The sequence below is a fragment of the Ailuropoda melanoleuca genome, chromosome 17 (genome assembly GCF_002007445.2).
Source record: "Ailuropoda melanoleuca isolate Jingjing chromosome 17, ASM200744v2, whole genome shotgun sequence".
NCBI lineage: Eukaryota > Metazoa > Chordata > Mammalia > Carnivora > Ursidae > Ailuropoda > Ailuropoda melanoleuca.
Window position 1 is genome coordinate 13,647,285 of NC_048234.1, and position 16,903 is coordinate 13,664,187.

Here is a 16,903-nt window from a genome sequence, read left to right on the forward strand (position 1 = left end):
CTCCTGGGTGGCTTAGTCGGTTAAGTGTCTGCCTTCGGCTCAAGTCATGATCCCAGGGTCCTGGGATCAAGTCCCGTGTGGGGCCTCTTGCTCAGCAGGGAGCCTGCTTCTCCCTCTGCCTGCCGCTCCCTCTGCTTGTGCTCTGTCTTTCAAATCTTTTAAAAAAAATTTAGTGCACCCAAAATAGGAGCATCTAAATGTATAGCAAATATTAACAGACCTAATGCGAGAAATGGATAGCTGTACAGTAATAGTAGCGGACCTTAATACCCCACTTACATCAGTGTATAGATCATCCAGACAGAAAATCAGTAAAGAAATATAGGCTTTAAACAACAGGTTAAACCAGATGGACTTAACATACACCTACAGAACATTCCATTCACAAACAACAGAATACATTCTTCTTAAGGGCACACGGAGCATTCTCTAGGATAGATTATATGTTCTGTCATAAAACAAGTCTTGACAGTTTAAGAAGTTTAATAGCAGGCCTCTTTTCTGACCACAGTTGCAAGTACAAAACTGGAAACTTCACAAATGTGTGGAAATTAAACAATATGCTATTAAAAAATTAACAGGTAAATGAAATTAAATGAGAAGTGATAAAATACCTTGAGACAAGGGAAAATAAAAATACAACATACCAAAGTTATGGGATATAACAAGAGCAACCTAAGAGGGAAATTCATAGCTATAAATTTGTACTTAAACAAGAAAAATTTCAAACAACCTAACACCTCAATGAACTAGAAAATAAAAATAAATGGAGCCCAAAATTGGAAGGAAATAACAAAGCTCAGAGCAGAAATAATTGAAATAGAGTCTAAAAAGGCAGTAGAAAAGACAAATGAAACCCAGAGCAGGTTCTTTGAAAGATAAGCAAAAATTGGCAAACCTTTAGCTAGACTCACCAAGAAAAAAAGAGAGGGAACTCAAAATCAGAAGTGAAAGAAGAGCTGTTACAGCTGATACCACAAAAATAGAAAGGATAATAAGAGAATAATACAATTTTATGTCAACAAATTGGACAAGCTTAAAGAAATGGATCAAGTCCTAGAAACCTCCAACCTTCCAAAGCTGAGCCAAGAAGAAATAATCTAAAGAGACTGATTACTTACTAAGATTAAATCAGTAATTGAAAACCTTCCAACAAAAGTCCAGGATCAGACAGCTTTACTGGTGAATTCTACTAAATATTCAAAAAAGAATTAGTATCAATCTTGCTTTAATACTTACCAAAAAAATAGAAGAGGAAGGCTCATAAATTCATTTTAGGAGGTCTGCATTACCCTGATACCAAAACCAGACAAGGACCACAAGAGAAGAAAATTAGCATGCCAATATCCGCATTGAACATAGATGCAAAACCCCTTTACAAACCGTTAGCCAACTGAATTCAACAATACATTAAGAGGATCATACATCTTGATTAAGTGGGATTAATTCCAGAAGTGCAAATGCGGTTTAACAATTGTAACAATCATTGTGATATGCCACATTAACAAAATGAAGGATAAAAATCAACGATCATCTCAATAGATGCAGAAAAGGCATTTGACAAAATTGAACATTGCTTTTTTATATAAACTCCCAACAAATTGGGTATAGAGGGAGCATATCTCAACATAATAAAGGCGTATATAAGAAACCCCCATCATACTCAGTGGTGAAGAGATGAAAGCTTTTCCTCTAAGATCAGGAACAGGACAGGGATGCCTACCCTTGCCACTTGTATTCAATATAGTATTGGAAGTCCTAGACAGAGCAATTAGGGAAGAAACAGAAATAAAAGGAATTCACATTGGAAAGGAAGAAGTAGAACTGTCACTATTTGGAGATGACATCATATTCTATACAGAAATCCCTAAAGAATCCACCCAGAAATTATTAGAACTAATAAGTGAGTTCAGTAACATTGCAAGATACAAAATCAATATACAAAAATCTGTTGAATTTCTATACACTAATAATGAACTATAAGGAAGAGAAATTACAAAAACAGTTGCATCAAGAAGAATGAAATACCTGGAGATACACATAACCAAGGAGGTCAAAGACCTGTACACCGAAAACTATAAGACACTGATGAGAGAAATTGAAGGCACAAATAAATGGAAAGATATTCTGTGCTTGTGGATTGGAAGAATTAATATTTTTTAAATGTCCACAGTACCGAAAGGAATCTACAGATTAAAGTCAATCCCTATCAAAATTCCAAAGGCAGTTTTCACAGAAATAGAAAATATAATTCTGAAATGGGTGTGGAACCACAGAAGACCCCTAATAGCCAATGGAATCTTGCAAAAGAACAAACCTGGAGGCATTGTGCTTCGTGACTTCAAGTCACTACAAGGCTATAGTAATCAAAAAGTATGGTATTGGCATAAAAAGATTAATGGAATAGAATTGAGAACCTGGAAATAAACCCACACATATGTCAAAAATTAATTTATGACAGTCAAAAATATACAGTGGGGAAAGGATCATTCACTAAATGGTGTTCAGAAACCTGGACAGCCACATGCAAAAGAATGAAACTAGAACACTGCCTTACAACATATACAAAAATTAACCTCAAATGGATTAGAGGCTTGAATGGAAGACCGGAAACCATAAATATCCTAGGAAAAAACATAGGTGGTAAGCTCCTTGACATATCCTGGTGCTGATTTTTTTGTTTGATATCACAAGCACAAACAAAAGCAAAAATCAACAAGTAGGACATCAAACTAAGAAATTTACTGTAGAGGAAACCATCAACAGAATGAAAAGTCAACCTATGGAATGGGAGAAAATATTTCCAAGTTAAATATCTGATGGAGTTGATATCCAGAGTATATAAAGAACTCCTATAACTCAATTGCAGAATAACCAAACAATTTGGTTTAAAAATGGGCAGAGGATCTGAATAGACATTTTTTCAAAGAAGACATCCACATGGCCAAACAGGTACATGAAAACACAAAAAATCAGGGAATGAAAATCAGTACCATGATGAAATAATCACCTCACACCTATTAGGATGGTGATTATCAAAAAGACAAGAAGTAACAAGTATCCAGGCCAGGATGGAAAGGGAACTCTTGTGTACTGTTGGTGGGAATGTAAATTCATGCAGTCGGTATAGAAAAGAGTATGGAGGTTCCTTCAGAAATTAAAAATAGAACTACCACATGATCTAGCAGTTCTATGTCTGGGTTTTTATCTGAAAGAAGAACACTAGAAAAGATACCTGTACCTTCATGTTCATTGCATTGTTATTTACAATAGCGAAGATACGGAAACAACCCAAGTATCCATATATAGAGGAGTGGATAAGAAAATGTGTTGTATGTATTGGAGTATTATTCATTTAATAAAAAAGATTGAGGAGCGCCTGAGTGGCTCAGTCACTTAAGCATCTGCCTTCAGCTCAGGTCATGATCCCGGGACCCAAGGTGGGCTCCCTGCTCAGCAAGGAGCCTGCTTCTCCCTCTCCCTCTGCCCTTTCATCCAGCTTGTGCTTGCTGTCTTCCTCTCTCTCTCTCTCAAATAAATAAATAAAATCTTAAGAATAAAATCTTGCCATTTGTGATAACATAAATGGACTTTAAGAGTATTATGTTAAGTGAAATAAGTTAGAAAAAGATAAATACTAAATGATCTCACTTATATGTAGAATCTAATAAGCCAAAAACATAAAAAATGACAAAGCTCAACGATAAAGAGATCACGTTCATGGTTGCCAGAGGCAGGGTGGGGGGATGTGTGCAAAATTGGTGAAGGGAGTAAAAAGGTACAAAATTTTAGTTTTAAATTAGTCATGGTGATCTAATGTACAGCATGGTAACTGTAGTTAATGCTTAATTGCTTATCTCAAAGTTGCTAAGTGGTTAAATCTTAAAAGTTTTCATTTAACAAAAAATTTGTGGGGTGCCTGGCTTCCTCAGTAAGTGGAGCATGTGACTCTTGATCTTGGGGCTGTAAGTTCAAGCCCCATGTTGGGTGTAGAGATTACTTAAAAATCTTTAGGGGCGCCTGGGTGGCGCAATGGTTAAGCGTCTGCCTTCGGCTCAGGGCGTGATCCCGGCGTTATGGGATCGAGCCCCACATCACGCTCCTCCATTGTGAGCCTGCTTCTTCCTCTCCCACTCCCCCTGCTTGTGCTCCCTCTCTCGCTGGCTGTCTCTATCTCTGTTGAATAAATAAATAAAATCTTTAAAAAAAAATAAAAATAAAAATAAATCTTTACAAAAATTAAGTATGTATTGTGATGAATGTTAACTAGGTTTATTGTGGTGAACATTTTGCAATATATACAAATATTGAGTCATTTTTACACCTGAAAATATGTTCTATGTCATTACATATCAGTAAAAAATAATATATCATAAGCTCCAAAGAAAATGCACCTGATTATGATGGCATTCAAACCCAAATGAAAGAGAACATTGAAGTGTGATGCTGTGTGGCTTATTAACAGTATATAAAATTTGCAAAGTTAATAGGACTTTTTCCTGAATGTCTGTACCCACAATTCTTAAATTTTAGAGAAGAATGAGAACTATAGACTTAAGTTGAATGGACGTTGATTGAAAATAATGTGTTGCTGAGACTTAGGGGCTTTGAAGTCAGGCTGTTTGTAAGGCCCTATAACAGGCAGTTGAGAGATGGTGTGTTGAAGTCAGCTTTCCAATGACTAAACAGAATCCACAAACTGCCGAAAACAAAGAAAAAAGGGGCCTGTAAATAGGCTTTATGGTGATAGGATTAGTGGGCAAAAGACCAAAATCCAACACAGCCACACATACTCAAACAAAAGACAAGATGTGCCTCTGACTTTTTTTTTTTTTTTTTTTTTGGTAACAGGTCAATTGAGATCTAATTTACATATCAAATAATCCATTTAAGGTTTATAGTCAGTAAATTAAGTATATTCAGAGTTATACAACCATTACCACATCAATTTTAGAACATTTTTATCACCTCAAAAGGAAACCCCTTACTTACTTACTTCTTTTTTAAAGATACTATTTATTTGATAGAGCATGAGCCAGAGGGAGGGGCATAGGCAGAGGGAGAAGCAGACTCCCACTGAGCAGGGATCCTGATGTGGGGCTCAATCCCAGGACCCCAGGATCATGACCTGAGCCAAAGGCAGGCGCTTAACTGATTAAGCCACCCAGGTGCCCCGGAAACCCCTTACTTTATATTACCCCTCAGTCTCTCTCCTGCCCAGACTTATACAACAGCTAATCTTTTTTTTCTCTATGGTTTGTGTATTTTGGACAGTTCATTTAAAGGGAATCTTCTAATATGTGATCTTTTTGACTGGCTTCTTTCACTTAAGGTGATGTTTTCAGGGTTTGTTCATGTAGTGTAGGTATCATTACTTCATTCTTTTCCTTTTTTGATTAAGTAACAAAATTCCATTGTGTGGATATATCACATTTTGTTATTTATAGTTGATGAGCATTTGGGCTATTTTCACCTTTTGGCTATTATTAATGTTGATATAAACATTCATGTATAAGTTTATAAGTAGGTATATGTTTTCATTTTTCTTGGGTATATAGCTAAGAATAGAATTACTGGGTCAAATGGAATGACCAGATGATGACTGATGATATTAGGCATTATTTCGGATGCTTTCTGCCCATTTGTACATCTTTGAAGAAATGTCTATGGAGGTCTTTTGCCCAGTTTTTAAGTGCCTTTGGAATTTATGTTTTGATTAGATATGATGGTAGATGCCCACAGACAGCCAGCCTGCTTAAACTGTACCTGCCCCTAACAGTTCCCACTGTATCTTCAGGCAGCTAAAAAGTAAACAAAGATTATAAACCCGCTCAAAATACAGGGAAAAGTCAGATAGTGCCCAGACAAATGGGAAATGTCAGGAAGTATCTACTCACTTTGTTCTTAGGAAATACTGAAAATTGCTAGACTACTCCTCTGAACATACAATAGTTCCAGACGAGCACAAATACGGTGCCAAGTGTTTTCATCTTCATTTAGGACTCATGCAAACATGCTGTCATGAAACGAATTAATAAGAAAGTGGAGATAAGTTCACTTTGAAAGAATTAATCTGGGAAATACAGGAACACACTCGATAAAAACCTGCTCTGGCTATCCGATGAAAACACTTGAAGAAAATTGAATGGGAGGAAAGAGAGCTGAGAGAAAGCAGCTGATTATTGTGCCGAGAACTACATTCATTGGAAGTAACCAGGAGGCGAATAGGGAGGACAGTCTTGAAAAAAATCACATCCAAGAGCAAGTGAAAAGAATAATCTGGAAGGCCATGAAGAGTCAATATATGGTTTTTGCAAAAACAAGAACAGAAACAAGTGAAAAGGAAGTGTTAGGCAACTATAGAATAGGGGAAAATTTACTAGACTAATGGAGAAAACCTGAAATTACAGATCAAAATATTTATTTCACAATCTGCATTATTGAATATGGAGTTGTTTCTGGGTTGTGTAATAGGCAGCCCGTCTTTGTCCTCATTTGTCGCTATTTTAGGGTCGACTCTTGAAATCAAACTGCTGGCACACGGACTATGCATATTTTAAAGTATACATTATCAAAGTGATCTTATAGGTAAAAATGTTTATCTCACTGGTTTAATGTATATTTGTCTTTTTCCTAGTGAGATTGAATGTTTTTTTCCATGTAAGTTTTTACATTTGAGTTTTTAATTTGTCTTTTACTTTTTTCTTTTCAGTTTTCATTTCTCCTTGTAATGTTTTGGTAAAAAAAATCTTCATCAGTTTATTTTTTTCTCTTTTAGTAATAAAGTCATTTTTTATATAAATACTGAGTTTTTTAATGTAATTATATTTGCTTTTTTTTTTTTTTTTTTTTTTTTTTTTTTTTTTTTTTTTTTTTACTATTGTTTGCTTAGAAAGTTCTTCACTCAGTAACCAGTTAAATGTCTGTATTTCCTGCTAATATTTTATGGTCTTGGTGTTTACATTTACATTTAAGTAAGTAATTCATTTGGAGTTCATTTTGGTTTTTGGTATGGAGGAAAGATCTGATTTTATTCTTTTAACAAATAACCAATATTTTCAGTGCCTTCTCTTGATTACCTTTTCCTATTGTTTGGTGGTATTTCATTTTGGATATTTTAAAACGTTTTTGTCTTTATATTTTATTGAAATGTTTACTGTGATCTGATAAACTTTTTTTATTTTAGGATAAGGAGAATTTATCTTCTGTTATTACTGACCTCAACATAATAATGGAGCCTACTGAATATTCAGAATTAAGTGAATTTGTGTCTAGGTAAGATATTATAAATTTTTTTTAGGTATTGCTTAATTTTACCCTTTCTTTTTTTGATAAGTAAATATCAAAATATCTCTGGAAGTGTAATATTATTATGGTTTATATTCATATACATATAGCTTATTTATTAAGTCCATGTTCTCTATCATTTTTTCATTCAATGAAAATGTGTCACACATTAACTATGTGCTAGGCATTAAATTGTGGCGAAGAACAGGTATAATCTTTGATACTCAAGGAGTTTCTAGCCTATTGGTGAAGACATTAGTTAAATAATGGTAGAAATAAAATCTAAAATTGTGGCTGTGCTCAGTGCTGCAGAGAAGAGTTATATAATGCTATTGAAGCATACATCAGGAACCTGACATTGATGGAGAACATGGAATCATTTCCTGAAAATTGAGCCAACATCTGAAAAATGTGTAGGTGTAAACTAACGAAGAGGTACTCAACGGAATATTGTGCGTAGGCCTGGAGCAAGGAGGATTTTACCAGTTTTATAAGCACGTACGTGTGTGTGTGTGTGTGTGTGTGTGTGTGTGTTCCTGTGTTCTTTGCAATTTTATCACCTCTGTAGCTTCCTGAAACACCCACTACATTCAAGATACAAGACTGTCCTCTATCTTTGCACCAGCTCCTTTTTCCCCTCACTTTTAAAATTGTGGTAAAATATATATAACGTAAAACTTACCTTCTTTTTTTTTTTTTTTTTTTTTTTTTTTTTTTTAAAATTTTTTTTTTTTTTTTTTNCTTTATTCGACAGAAATAGAGACAGCCAGCGAGAGAGGGAACACAAGCAGGGGGAGTGGGAGAGGAAGAAGCAGGCTCACAGTGGAGGAGCCCGATGTGGGGCGATCCCGTAACGCCGGGATCACGCCCTGAGCCGAAGGCAGACGCTTTAACCGCTATGCCACCCAGGCGCCCCTAAAACTTACCTTCTTAACCATTTTTGAGGGTACAGTTCAGTACTATTAAATATGTTTATTTATATTTATATTTAACTGTGTACACCAAGAGCTATCTTCATAACCCTTTCATCTTGTAAAACTGAAACTGTGTATGCATCAAACAGTCGCTTCCCATCTTCCCTTCCACTCAGCCCCTGGCACCCTTCATTCTTATTTCTTTTTTTTTTTTTTTTAATTTTATTTATTTATTCAACAGAGCTAGAGACAGCCAGCGGGAGAGGGAACACAAGCAGGGGGAGTGGGAGAGGAAGAAGCAGGCTCATAGCGGAGGAGCCTTTTGTGGGGCTCGATCCCATAATGCCAGGATCACACCCTGAGCCGAAGGCAGATGCTTAACCGCTGTGCCACCCAGGCGCCCCCTTCATTCTTATTTCTGTCTCTGTGACTTTTATTTTTATTTTTTATTAATTTTTATAAAGATTTTATTTATTAAAGAGAGAGCATGAGCAAGAGAGAGCATGAGTGGGGCAGGGGGAGAGGGAGGGAGAAGCAGACTCCCTGCTGAGCAAGGAGCCTGATGCAGGGCTCAATCCCAGGACCCTGAGATCATGACCTGAGCCAAAGGCAGACACATAACTGACTGAGACACTTAACTGAATGCCCCTCTCTGTGACTTTTAATCATGGTTATTTTAATGTTCCTGTCTTATAGTGCCAACATCTGAGTCATCTTTGAACCTGATTCTGCTGATTCTGGAGTTTTTTTTCCTGAATTTTTGTGTGTCATCATTTTTTTGTTTTGTTTTGTTTTAGTCAAATGATGGACATTATCTGTGGAAAATCGGTAGAGACTCAAGCAAACAGTGTTTATGCCGAGAAACGGGCACATTTCTTTTATCATGCTGTTAGGCTGTGGCTAATTAAATGTTGTCAGCAGTTGAGCTGTGTTTGAGATTTTTATTGTTTTCCTTATCTTCAGGCTTCACATCACAGGTTTCAGATTCTTCCAGCTGTGGATTCCAGTTTGAGCTCAGCTCTTCCGTGTGCTTACAGTGGGGTTTTGGGAGCTGGAGGGTTCTCCTCAGTGTCCCTGATCTGCTCAGCTTTCTGCCTTTCTGAGAGGACCCTTTCTCTGTGCTCTTGGCACTCCCCCAGTAGCAGCTGTGGATGCCTGTTACTTGGTGCCCTGCTTGTGGTGGGAATAATGGGAGTTCTGTACTTTCATGGTCCATCCTCAGTATTGGGCAGTCCTGTGTGCCTGCGTCTCAGGGCTTGGCCCCCCCATGTTCCTGCTCCTCCCCCAGGACAGCCAAAGCCAGCCTGCATCTGGGGTTGGTCTTGGGCAGGAGAGAGTTCCTTGTTCCTCCAGGGGTAGCAGATGAATGCTTGGGAGTTGTGTAGGATCCCGGGCCCGGTGGGTTTCCTGCCCCTCCCAGGGAACAGGCGGTTTTTGCCACTGCCTCTCTTCCCGAAGCCCTGGGTCTTTGTCCTGGTAACAGGAGTGTTTTCTGCCCCTCTGCCAAAGTCAACTTCTGCTCCTCCCTTAGAAGCAAGGGATTTTTTTCTTCCATTGCTTTGTTGCCTCTTTCTTCAGTGGCTCAGGGGTTTTGGTTCCCATCAGAGAAGAATTCCGGCTTCCTTTTGTTCCCCAGCAGTGGCTGATCACCTCCTCATGCCTGAGCCACTGACAGGACCCTGGTTTTTCTGGTGGTGTCCCTTCATGCCTGGGGTTCCTACCTGTTCCAAAAGCACATTCTATCCCACATTTGTCCCTAAGAATTTGTTGAAATTTTAGCTGATTTCTTGTTACCTACTTGTATGGTGACTGCTTTCCTCCCCTAAGTTTACCCCAGAGTGAACAGTTTTGTCATGTCTTTCCTTTGAGGAAGAAAATTTTATTTACTTGGTTGCCTTGTGACTTTGAGTCTCTAATGGACTCAAGAAAGGTTATGACTTTATAGATTATTCAAATTTGCTTGATGTTAGGTGCAGATGGTCTTCTCTGCGGCTTTTTACATCCTAAGTAGCAGCAGAGCTCTTTCCTGATGTTTTGTTTTGTTTTATTTTGTTTTCTAATCCTCATTCCAGAATTTGGGACACACTGTTCATCTTTTGCATCTCTTTTACCTTTTCTTTTTTTCTTCTTTTTCAAGATTTTTAAAATTCATTTATTTGAGAGAGAAGGAGAGGAAAGGGGGAGAGAGAGAGACAGAGACACAGACGCCAAGCAGGGGGGAGGGGCAGAGGGAGAAGCAGACTCCCCACTGAGCAGGGAGCCTGACGTGGGGCTCAATTCCTAGACCCTGGGATTACGACCTGAGCTGAAGGCAGACTCTTAACCGACTGAGCCACCTAGGCACCCCTGTTTTACCCTTTCTTTATGTCTTTGTGCTTCTTCATGATTATTCTTCAGATCTGTATTTCAGTTCAGTAATTATTTCATGTTCTGACTAATCTGCTTTTAAACCCCCATCCACTGAATTTTCAATTTCATTGACAGTACTTGTCATTTGTAAAAGTTCTATGTGTCTTTTAAATTTTTCCTGTCTTTTTAAAAATAAAGACTTTTTTTTTTTAAACAGTTGGGTTTTCATGTAATTATTCTGGATTATCTCCTAAGATATATGTTCCAATAAAGGACAATTATTTATTTGAATTGTGTCTCCTCTGCTGTTCATCCCATCTATTGATCTTTCATCTGTCAGGACTGGTCATTTCTCAAAGTTCTCTTTTATAATTTACCTTCTCTCTTGTTCTTTTTAAAAAATATTTAAATTAACAGGGGCACCTGAGTGGCTCAGTCAGTTAAGTGCCTTCAGCTCAGGCCATGATCTCGGCGTCCTGGGATCAAGCCAAGAATGGGGCTCCCTGCTCAGGGGGGAGCCTGCTTCTCCCTCTGCCTCTCCGCTCTCACTCTGTCACTAACTCGTTCTCTCTCAAATAAATAAATTAAAAAGTCTTAAAAAAATTAACATATGATGAAATTGAGGGCTTTTTTGACACAGAACTCTTATCAACTTAACACAGATATAAACTCCTATAACTTAATACTGCAATCAGAATAAAGAATAATTCCATAATATAAAAAAAAAAACCCTCATGCCGCCCTTTTAAGACATGACTCACTCCCAATCCTTTGCTGTGATGACTATTGGTCTTTTCTTCATCTGTAAGTTTTTGCCTTTTCCAGATGGAATCACATGGTATGTAAACTTAAAGACTGGCTTATTTCTCTCAAGGTAATACCTTTGAGATTCATCTGTGTTTTTACATGTACCAGTAGGCTTTTTTCATTGCCGTGTAGTAGTCTGTTGTATGGGAATTCCACAGTTTATCCATTTACCCCTTGAAGGACATTGGGTTGTTTCCCCTTTTTTGTTATTATGAATGGAAGTGCTATAAACATTTGTATACAGGGTTTTGTGTGAATATCAGTTTCCATTCTCTTAGGCAAGAATAGGCAAACTGGTTCATAGACCAGCTGCCTAATTTTTAAAAAGTTTGTTGGAAGACAGTCATGCCCATTTCTTTGTGTATTGTCTATAGTTGCTTTCATGGTACAGTGGGAGAGTGAGGTAATTGTCACAGAGACCGTGTAGCCTGCGAGCCTGAGATCATCTACTGTGTCACCTGTTAGGGAACATTTATGGACTTCTGTTGGCTGAATACCTGGGAGTTAGATTGTTGGGTCGTATGTAAGTGCACATTTTAGTTTATAAGAAATGGCCAAGATGTTTTTCCAAAGGGTTGTGCCATTTCACATTCTTGCCAGCAATATACAAGAGTTCTGGTTGCTCCGCGTGCTCTCTAGCACATGTATTTGTGTATGCCTGAATTTAGCCATTCTAGTGGGAGTGTGGTGTATCTCATTTTCCTGATTGTTGGTCATGCGAGCATCTTTACGTGTGCTTAGTTGCCATCTGTTTATACTCAGTGAAGCTCATATTTAAGTCTTCACTCAGGGCTTCATTGGGTCGTTTGTTTTCTTACTGTTGTCTTGAGAGCTCTTCATATATTCTCCATACAAGACCTTTATCATATATGTGATTTTCAAATATTTTCTCCCATTTTTGTAGCTTGTCTTTTCATTTTCATTTTTTTTAAAGATTTATTTATTTTAGAGAGAGAGAACGTGTGAGCAGGGGGAGGGGCCGAGGAAGATAGAGAATCCCAAAGCAGAACTCCCCAGTGAGTGCGGAGCCCGACGTGGGGCTCAACCCCAGGACCCTGAGACCATGACCTGAGCTGAAAATCAAGAGTTGGACACTTAACCCACTGAGCCCCCCAGGGGCCCCTGTCTTTTCATTTTCTTTCTTTTTTTTTTTTTTTTAATTTTTAAAAAAATATTTATTTATTTATTTATTTGACAGAGAGAGACAGCCAGAGAGAGAGGAAAAACAAGCAGGGGGAGTGGGAGAGGAAGAAGCAGGCTCCTAGCAGAGGAGCCTGATGTGGGGCTCGATCCCAGAACGCTGGGATCATGCCCTGAGCTGAAGGCAGACGCTTAACGACTGCGCCACCCAGGCGCCCCTGTTTTTTCATTTTCTTAACAGTATCTTTCAAAGAGCAAATTTTTCTGATTTTAAGAAGACAGTTAATCTTTATTTTTCTTTTGTATGTTTTTGGTATGATGTCTGTCACTTTTGCCTAACCTCAGGTCATAAAAATTCTTACTATTTATTTATTTATGTAAAGATTTTATTTATTTATTTGACAGAGACAGCTAGAGAGGGAACACAGCAAGGGGAGTGTGAGAGGGAGAAGCAGGCTTCCCACTGTGCAGGAAGCCTGATGCGGGGCTCGATCCCAGGACCCTGGGATCACGCCCTGAGCCGAAGGCAGACACATAACAGCTGAGCCACCCAGGTGCCCCAAAATTCTTACATTTTAAAAAAAATTTTATACTTTTACTTTTTACATTTAGATCTGTGATTCATTTACATTTAATGTAATCATTGATATATTTTTTATTGAGGTCTACCCAGTTAGTAGTTAATTTCTGTTGTGTTTTTTTGTTCTTCTGTTTTCCTTTCATGCTTTTTCTGGATAATTCGAATATTTTTAAATTTTTTTTTCTAATTAAGTAAACTCTACCCCCAGCATGGGGCTTAAACTCATGACCCTGACATTAAGAGCTGTGTACTCTATTGACTGAACCAGCCAGGTTTATTTGAAATTATTTGAAATTTTTTTTAAAGATTTTATTTATTTTTTTGAGAGAGAGAGCACGCCTGCGAGCAGGAGTGGCGGAGAGGGGCAGAGAGAGAGAAGCAGGCTTCCTGCTGAGCAAGGAGCCCAACACAAGTCTCAATCCCAGCACCCTGGGATCATGACCTGAGCTGAAGGCAGATGCTTAACCCACTAAGCCACGCAGGGACCCCTGAATATTTTTTAATATTTTATTGTAATTCGGATTTTTTTTGCTTTTTTTTTTTTTTTTTTTTTTTTTTTTTTTACTTATTACATGATATATTTCTTCTTTGCTTCTGGGTCTCTGATTACATGAATATAAAACTTTTTGGCATTGTCTCACTTGTCTCTGAAGCTCTGTTCTTTTTTTTTTTTCCCCCAATCTTTTCCTTCTGTGCTATTCAGGTTGGATGGTTTCTGTGTGCTTACCGCCACAATGAGGATGCTGAACAGCTCCTTCAGCACAAAAATCCTGCATGTTCTCCCTTTATAGTCACAACCCACTCCCCACCCCCGGCAAAACCTGCTGTGATCATCACTAGGGTTTTGTCTCTTACAAAATGTCAAATAAATTAAATTACATACAGACTGACTTCTTTACTTAGCATAAAGTAAATGAATTGAGATTCATCCATCTTTTCATTTCCGAGTAGTGTTTCATGTATTGATACTAGTGTGTTTATCCATTCACCCCATGGAGGACATTTGAGTTATTTCCAGTTTTCGATGACTATGAATAGAGCTGCCATGAACATTCAGAAGAGGTTTTTGTGTGATGTAAGATTTTTCTCTAGGGTAAATAACTAGAAGTGGGATTGCTGGGTTATATGATTACAATATGTTTAAATTTATAATAAACTAGCACAGTGTTTACCAAAGTGATCCTACCAAGTTGCATTCCCACCAGCAATATATGAGAGTGACTGATAATATTTTAGTGAAAAATTAACTTCTGATATTCATCTGATTTAAGACCCAATAAAATTTTTATTCTACATTTCTCTTTATGTTTTGCTTTATCCTTAAGAAAAAGACATTTGGAATTATTTTACTTTTCTGACTATTCTAGTTCAAATTGAAATGTGTCACTGCCAACATTTTGTGAAAGAAATCCGTAACATCTGTTTAACATTTAGTGAAGTTTGGACTATGCTTGGGGGAAAATAAATAAATTACAATCACTCTTAGGACTGTAAGAGCCAACACATATACAATGTCTTTCTATGATGGAAAACTGTGTGCTATCATAGTGTGTCCTTTGTGGAGATGCGAATGGGAGTGAAGGTATTGTGACTCACTCCACTTTTAAATAAAGTTCTGTGTTTAATTAATGTAACAGGTCCGACTCTCTTCTGTCCCGCTCTCTGAGTGTCTAGTGTCTGTAGTGTGTGTGTGTGTGTGTGTTTAAACTTGGGCTCTTGTGTTTTTAAGATTTTTTTTTTGGCTCCCTTCCTCATCTCATGATTAAGAGCTTATTCTTGCTCCCTTATTTGATGGAGATTAAAATACGTCAGTTTGGCCTGTATGCTATAATGAAGCAACTGCTGCTTTTTATAGGCCTACATTCTTTGGAAAGTAATTTCTTCTCTCAGACGTTAAAAAGGTATTAGTAATAGATACCAGAGTAGGATTGAACACTTAATCTCCAGTGTTCCCTGTCAAATAGATGCTTATGTAGCTGTTTGTTAATGCACCTGCCCTTTTATTTTCTTCATTTTCTTTCTCTCTGGTTTGTTTGTTCCTCCATTCCCATTTCCTGATTTCTTTTAGGTTATTTAAATATGTTTTACTATTCCATTTTGATTTTATCTACTGACTTTTTGGCCATATTGGGTTTTTGGTTTTTTGTTTTTGCTTTGTTTTGTTTCCTTTTTATTATTTAATAATTTTTATTTTGTTATATTAGTCACCATACAGTACATCCCCAGTTTTTGATGCAATGTTCCATGATTCATTATTTGCGTAACACCCAGTGCACCATGAAATACGTGCCCTCCTTAATACCCATCACTGCCCTATCCCAATCCCCCAGCCCCCTCCCCTCTGAAGCCCTCAGTTTGTTTCCCAGAGTCCATAGTCTCTCATGGTTCATTCCCCCTTCTCTTTAGCCCCCTTCATTCTTCCCTTCCTTCTCCTACCGATCTTATTTCTTATGTTCCATAAATGAGTGAAACCATATGATAATTGTCTTTCTCTACTTATTTCACTTAGCATAATCTCCTCTAGTCCTGTCCATGTTGCTGCAAATGTTGAGAAGTCATTCTTTTTTGTGGCTGAGTAATATTCCATTGTATATATGGACCACATCTTCTAAATCCAGTCATCTGTTGAAGGGCATCTCGGCTCCTTCCATGATTTAGCTATTGTGGACAATGCTGCTATGAACATTGGGGTTCATATGGCCCTTCTCTTCACTATGTCTGTATCTTTGGGGTAAACACCCAGTAGTGCAATGGCTGGATCATAGGGTAGCTCAATTTTTAACTTTTTAAGGGACCTCCACGCTGTTTTCCAGAGTGGCTGTACCAACTTGCATTCCCACCAACAACGTAGGAGGGATCCCCTTTCTCCACATCCTCTCCAACATTTGTTGTTTCCTGCCTTGTCAATTTTTGCCATTCTAACTGGTGTCAGGTGGTATCTCAGTGTGGTTTTGATTTGAATTTCCCTGATGGCTAATGATTTTGAACATTTTTTCATGTGTCTGTTAGCCATTTGTATGTCTTCATTGGAAAAGTGTCTATTCCTATCTTCTGCCCATTTTTTAAATTTGATTATTTGTTTCTTGTGTATTGAGTTTGAGAAGTTCTTTGTAGATCTTGAATACCAGTCTTTCATCCGTAGTGTCATTTGCAAATATCTTCTCCCATTCCGTGGGCTGCCTCTTAGTTTTTTGGACTGTTTCCTTGGCTGTGCAGAAGCTTTTTATCTTGATNTATCCTGATAAAGTCCCATAAGTTCATTTTATCTTTTATTTCTCTTGCCTTTGGAGATGTGTCGTGAAAAAGGTTGCTCTGGCCGATGTCATAGAAGTTGTTGCCTATGTTCTCCTCTAGAATTTTGATGGATTCCTGTCTCACATTGAGGTCTTTCATCCATTTGGAGTTTATTTTTGTGTATGGTGTGAGAGAGTGGTCAAGTTTCATTCTTTTGCATGTAGCTGTCCAATTTTCCCAGCACCATTTATTGAAGAGACTGTCTTTTTTCCACCGGATGTTTTTTCCTGCTTTATCAAAGATTAGTTGCCCAAAGAGCCGAGGGTCCATTTCTGGGTTCTCTATTCTGTTCCATTGGTCGATGTGTCTGTTTTTGTGCCAGTACCATGCTGTCTTTGTGATCACAGCTTTGTAGTACAGCTCGAAATCCGGCATTGTGATGCCCCCGGCTTTGTTTTTCCTTTTCAACAATTCCTTGGCGATTCGGAGCCTTTTCTGATTCCACACAAATTTAAGGGCTGTTTGTTCCAGTTCTTTGAAAAATGTCATTGATATTTTGATTGGGATGGCATTGAAAATGTAGATTGCTCTG

At 37.8% G+C, this 16,903-nt stretch overlaps 1 protein-coding gene across 5 annotated transcripts in view; it reads left to right on the forward strand.

Moving 5' to 3' along the window:
* The window catches only part of CENPP (centromere protein P), a 234,751-nt gene that overhangs the window by 26,941 nt on the left and 190,907 nt on the right, over positions 1-16,903 (forward strand). For all 5 annotated transcript variants that reach the window (XM_034647391.1, XM_034647385.1, XM_034647386.1 and 2 more), the window contains one exon: positions 7,187-7,275. In XM_034647391.1, coding sequence (XP_034503282.1) covers positions 7,187-7,275 — 89 coding nt within the window. The remainder of the gene's footprint in view (positions 1-7,186; positions 7,276-16,903) is intronic.